The following is a 15,205-nucleotide window of genomic DNA, read 5'->3' on the forward strand; positions in this document are numbered from 1 at the left end:
AAGCTTATTAGATGTGATAAGAAAAAGGTCACCTTTCTTTAAAAACCATTGTATTAAGGTGATCAAAAGCAAGATAATGTTAACATGTTAAAGCCTCAGAATATGTTATATTTATTAGACATGAAAATCATTTTAAATGAAAAAAAAATGATAATACTTAATCTATTGTAAAACATTTAGACCAAAAGTCATCAAGATGACAATAAATGTAACTAAAATTGTCGGGAAAAATAGAAATACAACACACCAGGAGGATATGGTTGGACAAGATAACAGATTTAGCAGATTAAAGAAAGACTTTCAAATTATCATCCCGTCATCAGAATCAAAATCATACCAACCATTTGTAATATTTTAAACTTCATCTTCATGTTCATAACATATCCATCTTTTAAAAAAAAAAATGAGTAGATACAGAGAACCAAGAAATTGTACGAGGACAATCTTGATATAGTAACATCATATAAGTGTATACTTTCTTGGTCTTGAGATATATGCAGAAACAAAACAGAAAGAATTCAAGAATCAAGTAATTCCACAAAAAAAAAAAAAGTAAAAAATAATACATCAATCAAATGCATACGATATTTTTTAAAGTTTACTTCAAATTAATAAAATTTCAATCTCTATAATCGAACAATGATTTAGTAATTAGGTTTCAATGAAACAAATAGAAAAACAAAGCAATGCATCAATCAAATGCATAATTTTTTTTTTTAAAGTTTACTTTTCAATCTTGCTTACGTTCAATCGCTTCGAAGCATTGGCACTGCCCTGCGTCGATTTGAAGAGGTTGAAGTGTTGTTCGACGCATCTCTAGCCACAAAAATCGAAATTTTGTATTGTTGGTTCGTTGGTTCCCTCCGTCAAAAGAGTTCGCCATTGATTCTCTCTCTCTCTCTCTCTCTCTCTCTCTATATATATATATATATATATATATATATATATATATATATAATGAGAGAAGTAAGAAGAGGTAACAATATGCTAGAAGAGATAGGTCCATGTCTGCATCAAGAAGAGGGCACGTAAACATTTTTAGGTCAACTAAAAAACAAACATTTTGCAGAGATAGGTCCATGTCTGCGCGCTGTCTACACAGCGCAAGAGGCCAGAAAGAGGTTAAGTAATTGTCAAAAGAAAGTAACTAGTTAAACATGTAATATAAATTTAAATAATACAAGAACAAAACTCTAATGCCAAAAGTAGGTAAGAGTGAGTCATCATCACTTAACCTTATTCCTCTAAACTACTAGGTCAACAAAATTGTGACAACAACTCGTCATTCTATTTCATACGATTGTCTTAAATTCAAATTATAATGATTTGTATTTTGATTTTGTGTTTGTGTGATGTTATATCATTCTTTCGTAACCACACGGGTGCATACCACTCCACAAAACCTGCACGTTTTTGGTGTATTCATTTCTACACTGCATTTCAAGATAATATCCTACTGCAATCAATATTTTTCTGAAAATTAAATAACTTATACAAAAATATTAAAGTTGTGAAAATGATATATAGAAGTTAAGTTAGATGAATATATGGATATGGATAAGAATGGTAGGGAGGAATGATACATACATGATACATGTTGGTTCCTAAGGAATCTACACCAAAAAATTATCAACCATGTGTTGTATGACGTCTGCCCCATCAGAATTCATCCACGGGGTATTTACCTGCCAGTGCCAATAATTAAACAAACAAACAAAAGGATTCAGAAACATGGCAGTTAGTTTGTTCCTCATATTTGAGTTTGTGAGCAAACTTTTTAGGCTATTTTCGATAAAGGGGACAAAGAGGGCGGTTACGTCTTTTTACACATACGAGAGATCAAAAGCGAATCACACCTTTTGAGTTTTGACACAATTTGTAGTCATAATTGAACGCGTGTTCTGTTGTGTTCTGTTTTGTATTGTCATGTCAATAGGGAGTCATTTGGTTTATAAAATAGAATGTTTTTGGAAAAAATGATATTGGAATTTAAATAAATTTGGATCTAAAGCAATCATCATAATCTGTTCTGCATTAGGTTGGGAAGAATTATGACATGGATTTCAATGATAAAAGTTATAAAAATATATCCAATTGTTTTTTTGTTTAGAGTGTATTATAAATAATTGAATTTATTATTTTTTATTGTAATAGTATATATTTATTTATATTGTTATATTGTATTGTTGTGAAAAGAAACAAAGATGTATAGACAATAAAAATTTTACGTTTTTGAGTTGAAAGAGTTTATCTTCGTCAAATTTTAATACCTAATTTGGTCGTTCTACCATGATTCCAGGAAGAAAGTAATCCTTTTGGATTTGGTTAAAAAAGGAATCCTTTTGCTTTTCCATCTCTGTGGCATGAACTTTTTACCTTTTTGGTCAATGGGTGAAATCACCATTTTCAAGATTAAATAAAAGCACTAGTCTTTTTCGTTTTTTTTAAACATACTATTTGATATGTTTAAACTCTATCAAAACAGTTGAAACATCCATGGAAAGATTAAAAGACCGATTCTTTTTCTCTACATAGAGATAGACATCAGGATATGGGTTTATTATGGAAGATTAGATTTAATAAATTATAATTTATACCCCACCGGAAATTTTATTTTAAGTTTGAACAACAACAACAATAATAATAATAATAATAATAAAGAAAGAGATTGAAATGTAAAGAAACATATGTGATGCTTGCCTGGATTGTATTGTGTGCAAGGTATCTTTGCTTACTTCCTTTAAAGCTGACATCAACCCGTTCCCAGCTTATTTTACTCAATCCCTTAATCATCATTTCTGCATATTTTTAATTGATGGTATTAGAATTCATAAGTCAGCAGTTGAATAATAATGAATTGGTACCTTCCATGGTGGCAGTGGCAGTGGCTGTCTTAGTCTTGTGGGTTTTGGGTTGTGGGTCCAGAGAGGTTTCTTGTTTTGTGATATTTTCTGCATCTTCCTTGAGAATATGGGGATATCTACCACTTCTCACAAGATTTTTAATCTATAAAAAAAAATAGTGAGATAAATTAATTACACTATACCCAGTAGTATTTTTTTTATTTTTTTTTACCTTAGGCAGCTGAATCTGATGACGGATTGATGATGTGCTCCATCCCACAAGATCTATTTCAAGTGTTTGAGTTAAGGCAAAAAAACCATCCGAAACTTAATGCTAGATTTTATCAGGAAAAAATTAGTAATTAGGATACGGTCAGAATGGACATTTGCATAAACAACACGGCGTTTGAAGGACTGCAATGCGGATCTACAAAATGAAGCACAAATTCATGCAAATTCTCCTTCTTTTCTACTTACTGTGTTTAGCTGCTGAATGTCAAGGGGACAAAAAGGCTTACATGAACTTTAGGTCTTCTGAATCATTGACCATCTGAACCAAGAGAGGGGTCTGTCCATTAGCCTTGTCTTTCAAGTACAGATGTCTCCCTGTTCTTCTAACCACCACTGAACTGTGGTACCCTACTTTCTCAAGGCCTCTAACTCCACAGAACATTGGGACCTGAAACCACTAACAAAATTCCATCAACTATTTCCAAACAAACTCACTCATAATCCCTCAATTTACAAACCTGTCTATGCCCTCTTGAACCAAGGTGTGGAGTCGCAACTGTAATAAAGTTAATAGCCTCAATTTCAGCAATTTTCCCACATCTGTCTTGATTCTGTGTGTAGAGCTTAGCAATAGCATATCTTGATATTAGGCCACCAAGTGAGTGACCTATAAATGAAATCTTTTCAACATTAGGATTGCGTGCGATCACAGATATCACCTGCAACCAAAACCACCACTTTTACTTCAAACTACAATGCTGTCATTGTCATAGCAGAAATAAATGTACAAATAAAATAAATATTTCTAGGTCTTGCATTTAACCCTAAAAAAGAACCTCATCTGCTAATCTGCTTCCCATCACATCAATTCCATCAAGTGTTGCTAGTGCAGAGTTACGTCTGCTGCCTGTAGAGCATATCCATACACAAGATATAGTATGGTAAATAAAAATGCTAATACCAATAATACAACTTCATAAATATTTGGTATGCAGAACTGAGAAATATCTTCTGAAAGAGGAGAGGAGCACTATAGAAATGCTTACAGTGAACAATAAGATCCTTGGGATACTTCTTTAAGAATTGTTTTGCAGCAAATCTCCAATTCCGAGCACTGCAGTATTAGGGTTAGGATTGTACAAAATCATGAATGTTTCCACAGATTAATTTGAAATGCCAAGTAGTTCCTTAACTAGTTTTGAGCACGTTCTACAGTAAAAGCACAAAAGCGTGCTTCTTCTATTTTTAGGATTTGTGTGCAATTAGCCAAAATAGATTAGATAAGCACTAACCTGCCAATTAGGCCATTGACCATAACAACTAGGTGAGTCGGACAATGATCTTTATCTGTGACTGTGGAAGCCGATTCCATATCGACGTTACCGTGGCTGTCGACTGCCTCGATCGTCGGGTGTCCATAGTCTGATGATCTGAAACAACTTAATTTCTTCATAATCAATGATTTGCTGCTTCTCTTATTCTTCTTCTTCGTAATATCATTTAAGTCAGCATCTTCTTCCAAATTGGTCTGCAGCTCCATTGATTTCTATAACGAAATGAATGCAATCAGCTTTGTAGTGGGGTTAATTAGGAGTTGGGAGGTTGTTAGTGGCGGTCAGTTATGGCGGACCGCTGTGGACCTGCGGAAGCCGACGTTATTTGACGGGTGGTATTTGAAAATTGAAATTACTATTTTGGGGGTGACGTAAACAGAAACTGTTCATTGGTGTTTCTGGAAAAGGGTATGAATTTTGGCGCCACCCCGTTGGACTGCGGAGGAAGGTGGCTTGACATGTCAGTTTCTAGAAAGGGACTACAGATGCATTAGAATTTGGTAAAGAATCCGTGTTTTTGGTGACATGGACTGACGGACATACGTAATGACTAAAATGTTTCCTCAGGGTTATCTTGATATCAAGATGTGCTTTATGTTTTGTGATAGGATGAGAATATGGGTGTAAACTGACTTGAGGTTGCCCAGGGTATTTAAATTTTGTAATGAGATGAGAATATGGGTGTAATCGACTTGAGGTATATAGGACCGTAAAAGTTTCGACTTGAGTTTGAGTTAAACGAGTTCGATTTGAACTCATCTGAACTCAAGATTAGTTTCATGCTCTTCTATTGAACTAGCCGGAGACCAAGTTGTTGGAAATAAGTATCAAATGTTATAACCTAATTGGTATAACTTTGGAATAATAACAAAATCTTTTCTTTTTTGGGTAGCTAAAATAGCTAGAAAAAGAATTAAGAGAATGAGATAATTAGTTAATTGATTTATTAATAAACTAGTTAGAAACTAACTAGAAATTAATCGAAATTAATAAGAATTAATTTGAGATTAATTAGAATTAACCTGGAGGCACAGAGACCGGATGTTAATTGTTCAATAGTTGAAGGTTGTGTAAGACTTCAGGATTTGCATGATACGGATAAGGAAGTGGGTTCTTCCCGTCATGGTTTAAGGATGTCCTGTGAAGACGTTTTCTTCAGGTCGTGTGGTTTCACGAAAATTTAAGGTTGGCATAATTATCGGGAGAGGTTGCCTGTTTAAAAGATGTTGCAATAGAGGTGATTTAGACATTGGAGTCTCTGCTTGGATTGGCTTATGAGCTTGGGTTGGAACCATTGTTGGCGATGATTACAGATGTTGGCATTCAAGAGATCTCAGCCCGCATTGAAGGAGTCGGGTTTGAAGGACCCTCAAGGGGTTACTTCCAGAGTGGAAGCGAGAACAAATTTCGAGGACGAAATCGAATTTAAGTAGGGGAAAATTATAACCCCAGGTTACAAAACATATCGGTTTAGAGCATCAAGGAATCAAATGCATGGTTTTTGGGTAAAACCGGGTGTCATGACGTGACCATAGGGAGGTCACGACATGACACGTTGAAAATGAAATGCGTATCCAAGAGGGCTTGTCACGACGTGACAAGAGGATGGTCAAGTCGTGAGAGTGGTTGCAGCCCATCAAGGAATCAAATGCATGGTTTTTGGGTAAAACCGGGTGTCATGACGTGACATAGGGAGGTCACGACATGACACGTTGAAAATGAAATGCGTATCCAGGAGGGCTTGTCTCTCCATATTTAAGGATCTTAACTCATGACCTAGGGTATCCTCTTCAACCTCCACTCATTACAAACGAATCCTTAGCCCCATTTATGAGTTCGTGAGCCTTTAGTGGTGTCTTGGTGACTTGAAGGTGAAGGGATCATCTTGGAGCATAGATTCAGCTTGCAAGCCTTATTACCATCTTCTAGCAACTCCCCCAGAGCTTTGTGAGTATTCAAGCTTCAAGCTTTATGGTTTCTTATTGCTAGATCTATACTTTTATGCATGATTATCCATGTTTAGGTTAGATAGAGTGTTAGGATACCATAAAGTTGGCCGCTTTATGGGTCATTGGAATCCTTTGGTGGCTAAATATGCTAGATCTGAAGTTTGGTGGAAGTTTAGGCTCATGCTTGAGGTTTTGACCTCCTTTTTCTTCATAAGTGTCCTAATTTGAGCTCAAGACTTGCATGGGGCATGCAAAACCTTAAAGCATCGATTTTTATGGCTTATGGGATGTAAGGAAGCCTTTTGGAGGAGATAAGTTCGTAACTTAATGGATTAAGGGTTTAATCCATTAAGTTTCCCAAGTGTTGGTTCTCACAACGTGACGAGGTACCTGTTATGCTGTGACGATTGAAGACTGATATTGCCATATTTATACATATTTTTAGGCAATATTTAATTACATTTTTATGAATAATTTGGTTATTTATATAAAATAATGGTACTTATAAAGATAAATTGTTATTTGCAGCCAAAGTGAAGCATTTTCGAAGAAAGGGACCCAAATGGACAAAGCATGGAACTTTGGAGGCTTGAAGGAATGAAGAATTAAAACTCAGCAAAAGAAACGTACTCACGACGTGAGTAATTGAAGACTCATGACGTGAGTAGAGTGTTCTAGAATATATGCACCGGATGAAGAAGAGTCCTTGTCGAATACGTTAATCTCGCACTCACGACGTGAGGATTATCTGCTCACGACGTGAGCCTGGAAAAATCAGATTATAAATATCTTTAGTCCATTACGATTTGTGGGATTTTTGGTGGATAGAAGGCAGACCTAGAGACAATTTGGAGAGGAGAAGAAGTTCTGGAAGAGGCTTTTACCACCAAGGAAAAGAAGAGTACATCAATAGTTTAATTGTTTGGTACATTCATTATGACTTGTATTATGATTTGTGTTTGTTTATCTGTTGCTATGGGCAGCTGAATCTAGCTACTCTTGTTTAGCTAGATGAAGCTTCTGACTTATGATTTAGCTTATTGATAATGGATTTGCTTAGTTGGTAATTTGCTTGTGTTGCTTGAATTCATGTTCTGTGTAGCTTAGTGATTATTAAATTACATGAACTTGAAACCTAGTGATTTAGTGAACATTGAATTGCTAGAGCTAGGATTGACCAATCCTAGATAGTAATTAGAGTAATTAAATTTAGCTGTGCTAGAGAACATAAATTATGACCATAATTGTGTTTGCATAATCTTACATAGCATATTCATAATCCATAACTGGTTCTGTGTTTGATTGTATGTGACCATACATAGTTTTACATGAATTAGTTTAATATTGGTAAGTTTAGCCTTAAATTACTAATACAATAATAACCAACTTGATAATCCATAATTGTTAGCTAACCATAAAGAAGAAGTGGATTCGAACTAAACATGAGTGTTTTTAATTATTGATTGAATTTGAGTTAAGTTAGTCTGATCTTGCAAAATCGGATAAAAAACATTTTTAATTATTGTTTGATTTTAGATTAATTTAGAGTAATTATTTTAGCTAATTAAAACCGTTCCCTATGATCGACACCCGACTTACCCAAACTATTCTATAATTTGACTAGGTACACTGCCTAGGTGCATTTTAGTTAGTTAAGTAGTTAGGTTATAAATTTAAAATTAGGTGTAGCTATTTGCACGCATCAAGTTTTTGGCGCCGTTGCCGGGGAACGGCTTAGTTAATTACTGGACGGGGGTTGAGGTTTGGAATTGGAACCTCTTGGGGAAGGTTGTTGACCTCTGGTTCGGAGTCGGAGCCATCCGAAAAGCCTTCTGCGAGGTGATCATCCAAAGGGATTGGGTGATCATCTTCTGGCTCCTCATCAAGCCACTCACCAATGCCTTGGTTGGGATAATACGGATCGTCGGGAAGATGGAAGCCAGCCATGCTATCTACGCGAGAATAGGGGAAAAGAATAGTTAATAGACGTACTAATGAAGATCCTTTTTTTTAGTTTGCACATAAGTAATTATAGTAATACAAAATACTCCTATAGTATTTTAGGTTTATGTTATGTTCTAATGTTCTCGTTGTAGTGTTATTGGTAAGTTTTTAGACTTGTTGCAACACCACCATCATTCTTAGGCACATGCTAGTCACTCCTCGGAAAATATAGTTGATCAGGCTAAATCCCCCTAGATTTGACTATATGTCTCTAAGCCTAATCGTGTTGTTCAACAATCGTAATACTTTTGTTCTGATCTAGTATGATATTTACCCTTGTATGAATAGATGTATATATACTTAATTAAATATTTTATTATTTAAAAGTATAAATTCTTGGTCAGAGTGTTTTAATCCCGATGCGTTTATAGTTCGTATATCTTTTATGGGTTGATATACTTGATTCACTATAAACAGTGCTCTGATACCAATCTATCACACCCCAAAACCGGAACGGCGGAAACGTTCTGGGGTGGAGGACGTCATGTACAATATCATAACAATGCATAATAGTAAAGACAAGCACCAACATCCATTGCATTAATATAATAATTTTAATACAAGCGTGTTCTATATAGTGTGTAAGACACCAAAAATGAATTATCAAAATAAAAGACGAGTCTTGTATGTGCTCCATCTTCTCAAAAACTTCTTTGGTACCTGTCTACTGATGACCTGAGAATACAAGTTATTTTGAAAGAGTTTATCAGCATAACGCTGGTGAGTTCATAAGAATTTAGTGTCATTGCCTGTATGAAAATGTTTGTAATCAAAGTAATATAAATGTTCATAGCTTGTTCGTAAATGATTGTAAATAGTAGAACTCTCTAGAAAATCCTATATTTTCTACTGAAATGTAGTCTTCTACCAAGACCCGACTGTTTGTATGTTTGTTCTTTTGTAAATGTAAGAGTTTTCCTCAGTGAAACTATCATTATGAAAATATAGTTTACTTAAATGTGTATGTGACAGAATCACAAAGTAATGAAATACATACTCCAGGTAGTACTAAATGTACAGTACACCTCGGGGAGTCTAAAGTAATGAAATGTAGACTCCAGGTGGTATTAAATGAACAATATGCCTCGGAGAGTCTAAAGAAATGAAATGCAGACTCCAGGTGGTATTAAATGAACAATACGCCTCGGAGAGTCTGTTTTGCCTTAAATTCTTAATTGGTTAATTAAAGGTTTGGATGTGAACTCGTATGTAACCATGCTGATCGACGGCTGAATAACTGATGACCCTCCGGTGTCATATGTGGTGAGGTAACATTCTGTCACCCCTTAGCCTTTCGGCTGGGACTGTAACTAGCAGTCGGGATGTGGAAGTGTCTGTCCCATATAGATCTATACACACAATGCCCGCTCTCCCTCCAGGAGACTCTGGTTACAAAGTGATACCACAAAGAAGTGTCGTATCGAGAAGTAGTATGTCACATTCTATTTATAATGTTCAAATGTTTGTGTAGTAAACCATAGTGTAGTGATGTTTTCTCTGTATTAGTATGTAGTATATTCTCTTGTATAGTGTATAGTATGTTCTCTTGTATAGTGTATAGTATGTTCTCTTGTATAGTGTATAGTATGTTCTCTTGTATAGTGTATAGTATGTATTGACTCATAGCTGTACTCACTCTTGTATGTGTCGTTGTAATAGTAGTAGTGAGTAGTAATCCCTTAACTATACCTATTATAGTTAAATAGTAATGTTGTTTGTATGCCTTTGTTACACAAAGGTACTGAACTGAAGTGAAAGCTTTTATATCCAACACACACACACACACACATATATATATATATATATATATATATATATATATATATATATAACTAAGATTTCAACGACATTAAGACAAATAACAGGATACCCTAAGTCCACAACCAAACAAGGAACAGGAAATAAGGTGAGCTATCAGTCCTAAGTCCTTCAAGTCTTACTTATATAAATATATTAGTATAGATATGAGTTTGAAAATAATGTAAGTTTAAGAAGGTTTGAAAACAGTTTTAGCATCTAAAATAGTTTGATAAAGGGTTTTGAAGTTCTTGAAATCCATAAGTTTGATAGTAATTTGAAAGTAATAGAAAATCCTTATGTTTGTTCTAGACATTAATCACATATAATTAAAGCAATATCTAGAATGTTTCAACTTGTATCCCCCCCCCCATAAAAGCATTTAAAATCATTTCAAAGGTTGATTAAGGGGTATGAACTCACCTGAAATGAGTGTTGCGAATGTAAGATCGGAAAAAGGATGCTAAGTGTCAAGTGAAGACTTGAGCACACACGGATCCTATTTAGCATATAAAGACACATATATGCATGCAATTAGTGCTTATATAACTAATAAGAAGGGTAACACTCTCATAGACTAGAAAACACTCTTATAGAAGTGTTACCATCATAAATGATTACATAAAATGAGTGTATGGTTACCAAAATGGAGTTTTTGGTCTAATTCGTATGTTCCTAGGAGCTTTCTGTCCTAATGGTGTTCTCAGTCCAAATGGTTCTCGGTCCAAATGGTTCTCGGTCCAAATGGCTCTCGGTTTTTTTAGGGTTTTCGGACCGAAAACTCGTGATATTTGGTGCATGAGGTGATTTTCAAGGGCTTTCAAGCATGCATAGGGTTTCTAAGTTTCATCCAAAGCCTTTATGTGAGTTTAAGGTCTTAAAGGCTCCTTTCTTTAGGGTTTTCGGTCAAGGGAGATGCACTTGACCGAAAACACCTATTGTTCTTGAGAAATGGATGTTTTCAAGGCCCTAAATCAAGTATCCTTACTAGATAACAAGTATAGGAGATAGATACTTACAATATGGAAGCAAAGAAGGGTGTTTTCGGCCCAAAACACTTGAAATGAAGAACACTTGAAGATCTATGAAAAAGAGAAGATTTCATGGATGAAATCATGTATAACTACTAGATGAAGTGTTGTATCAACAAATCAAGAGAAGAAACACTTACATTTTTGGAAGAAGCTCTTATGATACTTGAGAGAGAATGTGGGTGTTCTTGAGTTTGGAAGTAAGAAATGAGGAAGGAAGGAGTAAACTCATGCCTTAAGCATGAGTTCTCGGTCAAAGGGGGGGTTCACGGCCCAAACCCCTCACGTTTGGCCGTGAACACCTCATTAAGGTGTTAATTGTTTTATTTGTTCCCCAATAATCCTAGAAAATACTTCCTTTCATTTGTTCTCTAAAAAAAATATTAAAAATACCCAACCGGACTTTAAACCGAGCTAAAAATTAGCAGAAATGAATTTGACTTTTAATTGAAGTGTTTGACTGTAGAGTTCGTACAAATGAAAATTTCGGGTTATCACAAATTTACCCAGATGGACCAATCAATTCATGCAATAAGAGTTGGATGTGAAAAGTGTAATGGTCCACACTTAACCAAGGATTGCAGCTTAGATGATAACGGATACAAAAGGCTCAAGTTTGCTACTCGAGTGGGGATAAGTATGATGAGGACTGGAGAAAACCAAAGAAAGAGTGGCTGCCATATGATGAATACAAGAGGCAAAAGGAAGAGAAATATAAGCAAACATGCCGAGGCTTCTACCAAAAAGAGCAACCACCAGCCGAAAAGAAAGTAGACTTGGAAAACATTTTGACCAAATTTATGGAAGCTTCCGAGAAAAGGCATGATGACACCGATGCAGTGCTAAAGGAACACATGAAAATGATGAAATAACAGCACACAATGATGATTGATCAGCAAGCCTCTTTAAGAAATCATCAAGCATCAATCCATAATTTAGAAGTCCAAGTTAGTCAATTAACTACTTTGGTGAGCAACAATGTATCCTCACAGTTTCCCAAAAAGAATACTCAATCCCATGTAATGATGATTGATACTGAAGAAGAGGCCATCTCTGAGTTCCTAGAAGCACTAAAAGTGGAGCCAAAGCCATCCGGACCAAAGCCAAAGAAGACGAAGATTGAAAACGAAAATGTTGCTGAATTACCAGACTCACGTCGTGAGCCCGCCATGCTCACGACGTGGGCTCAGTCTGAACAGAAAAATTCAGATTCCGTTCCGGCTTACCGACCGCCTTTGCCGTTTCCGTCTCGAGCACTTCTCAGTCCACTGGAAAGGGAACATCTGGAATTTATTCAGCAAATAAAGGGTATTCCTATTAATACCCCTTTTATCGATTCACTTTCAAAAATTCCAGAATACGCGAAGTTCCTACAAGATCTTATGGACACTCGTCAACAATTAAAAAAGAATTCCAAAGTAATTCTTAGTGAGCAAAGTTCAAGAGTGGTATTAAGAGACATACCTAAGAAGATGGGAGATCCTGGACGTCTCACTCTTCCATGTGAGTTTGGTAACAACTTGAAGACTTATGATTTAGCCGATTCTGGGGCTTGCATAAATTTGATGCCATACTCATTTTATCAAAAGCTGGATATTCAGAAAATGAAGGGTACAAAGATGACCATCCGCATGGCCAATCGTTCGGTGACTCACCCGAGGGGAATTGTAGAAGACATCCTTGTTAAAATTGGGAAATTTGTTTTCCCAGTGGATTTTGTGATTATGGATATGAAGGAGGATGTGAATGTCACAATTATTCTTGGTCGCCCTCTACTTAATACTGCTAGAGCTTTAGTTGATGTTCGTGAATCCAACCTTACATTGAGGGTTGGTGATGATGAGGAGAAATTTGGAATAGAAGATGGCTTTCAAGGAGAAATTGTAAAAGGTGAGGTGTTTAATATGGATGAAGATAATGATCTTGAAGAATTGGAAAAGCTAATGGAAGAAGAAATCAAAACAATTCATCAAGTCAAACGCACCAAACCAAGGGCATCCGTCCCGTTCTTCGTTGAAGTCATTACCTACACAAAACCAACAACTTTGATAAGTGAGGAAAGCGATGAATTGTCGAGTGAGGAAGGGGAGATTACTTCCAAGGAAACGAGTCCATTGGTGAAGGAAGAAAAGATTCTTATGGAGCTTAATAAGAGTGATGAAAAATTAAAGACGAAAGGGATCAAACGCAAGCTCGATAAAGACGAGACAAAAGCTAAAAATGGGAATTCAAAAAAGGCGTACATTCGACGTGTTCAAGCTTACAAGAGGCGTTGGAAAGAACAGAAGGTGCAGGTGGTGGACTCCTCTAATAGCTCAACGTAGGAAGCACGGAGTCCGGCTCACGACTTCATCAAAAAGAAGCGCTTCTCGGGAGGCAACCGGAGTTTGGTTTGAATTTTCTTTTCTTTTTAGTATTTGCATTTTTATTTTTCTAGGAAAATCGATCATATCATCTACAACATTTTATGCATAATCAAACACTGAATGTGGGTCCCTAAAATTAAGTGGTAATAATTGTAAAATATATTTAGTGAAACTTGGGATTAATTATGAAATTGTGTGCTCAGACAGACTTCACGTCGTGATCCTTTAAGATTCACGACGTGAGTTAAAGAAAACTTACGAACAATCTGTTAGTCAGCCCAATGCATACTCTAGCCCATTTAGTGTTAAATTGAATGGACCAGCTGCTCATCCCACTTGTTCATTAATCGAATGGCCCAAGTGTTCGGCCCAAAACGAACTCACGACGTGAATCTTTAGTATTCACTACGTGAATTTAGAAACGCACGGGACCACAGTAAAAGACAGAAACCATTTGACCTAAACCATTACTTTATTCTCCCACGAAGTGAAAACGGATTTTGGTCCCCCCCCTTTGTTTCGATTGTGGCCGACATCTTCTATTATTCTTCTTGTGCTTACGTAATCCTCCGATCTAGGTAAATTAATCCTCTTTACATTGTTTATTGTTGATTTATTTGCTAGATTTAGGGGTTAGGGTTTGCATTTCATTTGAATATCAAAATCAATACCCTTAATGTGTGAAGATTTTACTGCATGCACCTGGAATGAGTTTGAAATTGTTCTAGCATAAAACCCTAAGCATTAGATTCCCACGATTTGCACACAGAATGGACCGATTCTGACTATTGATTACGAACTCACAACGTGAATCCTTAGGGATTCACGAGGTGAATCCTGGCAACATCAAAACAGTTTTTTTTTGTTTACTCATAATTTATTGGATTTTTGTTTTGTGGTTGTTTGTTGTTTTATTTTTGCAGAAATGGGTCCAAGAAGAGAGGTTCCAATTGGGGTGGCTAGTATGCACCCATTTTACGTCTTCCCAACAACTTTGCCTCGAGATATTTTGACACGGTGCAACAACCGGTCGGGGTAGCTGTACAACCATGAGATTGCTGTTGCCCCTACAGTTAATTGGTCAAGGTTAAGGGAGGTTGGGCTTGTTGATTAATTGTCCCAGTATCTCACAAAAATATTTTTGGGAAATGGATTTTCATTTACGTGTAAAGGATGGAACAACTTGTTCAGGATTCAAGAAAGGGTGTACAAAGAACTTTGTGTGGAGTTCTTTGCAACTGTGACATTTCATGAAAATGTCGAAGATCCTACCTATCAGCGAGCATTGGGTTTCCGTCTCGGGGGCGAATACCGAGAGTGTAGTTTGGTGGAGTTCTCTTGGCGTATGGGGCTATATGAGGCGCATGAGGCCATGACTCCTGAGTTTGAGATGTTTCTGAGGGAAGCTGCCTGAGGGTATGAGAATGGAGTTTCGGGGAGTGGGTTTTGGAGCAACATTGCTTCCGGAGTGTTTAACTCCGGGGTGTCACCAGAGAGCAGCATTAAGTCACCCATCCACCGCCTACTCCACCGCCTTATCACTTTTTCCATCCAGTGTAAACGTCATGGGGACAAGGTTACAAAGATAAACTTGTTCTATTTGTGGACAATTTTACAGCCGGGAGTATGCTGCAACATTCAATACTTCTT

At 36.3% G+C, this 15,205-nt stretch overlaps 1 protein-coding gene across 1 annotated transcript; it reads right to left on the bottom strand.

The window, feature by feature from the left end:
• Window positions 1-587: 587 nt before the first annotated feature.
• Window positions 588-4,992, bottom strand: LOC145141297 (lipid droplet phospholipase 1-like). The gene is made up of 11 exons (XM_079074591.1): window positions 4,367-4,992; window positions 4,121-4,188; window positions 3,911-3,981; window positions 3,593-3,793; window positions 3,362-3,522; window positions 3,215-3,270; window positions 3,076-3,128; window positions 2,865-3,006; window positions 2,701-2,798; window positions 1,588-1,685; window positions 588-1,008 (listed from the first exon to the last, which is right to left on the bottom strand). The coding sequence occupies exons 1-10, from the start codon at window positions 4,612-4,614 to the stop codon at window positions 1,614-1,616; spliced, it is 1,170 nt and encodes a 389-aa protein (XP_078930717.1). The 5' UTR covers window positions 4,615-4,992; the 3' UTR covers window positions 588-1,008; window positions 1,588-1,613.
• Window positions 4,993-15,205: the final 10,213 nt, after the last annotated feature.

This window comes from Lactuca virosa, chromosome 9 (assembly GCF_052849685.1).
Source record: "Lactuca virosa cultivar CGN04683 chromosome 9, Lactuca_virosa_CGN04683_v6, whole genome shotgun sequence".
In the NCBI taxonomy this organism is placed as follows: Eukaryota; Viridiplantae; Streptophyta; class Magnoliopsida; order Asterales; family Asteraceae; genus Lactuca; species Lactuca virosa.

What these genes read in the sequence shown, in the direction of transcription:
- LOC145141297 (XM_079074591.1), bottom strand. Translation starts at nt 4,614, where the DNA reads ATGGAGCTGCAGACCAATTTGGAAGAAGATGCTGACTTAAATGATATT. An exon ending in GTCAATGGCCTAATTGGCAG is followed by an intron (nt 4,189 to 4,366) that starts GTTAGTGCTTAT and finishes CTAATACTGCAG; the next exon opens with TGCTCGGAATTGGAGATTTG. An exon ending in CAAGGATCTTATTGTTCACT is followed by an intron (nt 3,982 to 4,120) that starts GTAAGCATTTCT and finishes TATGCTCTACAG; the next exon opens with GCAGCAGACGTAACTCTGCA.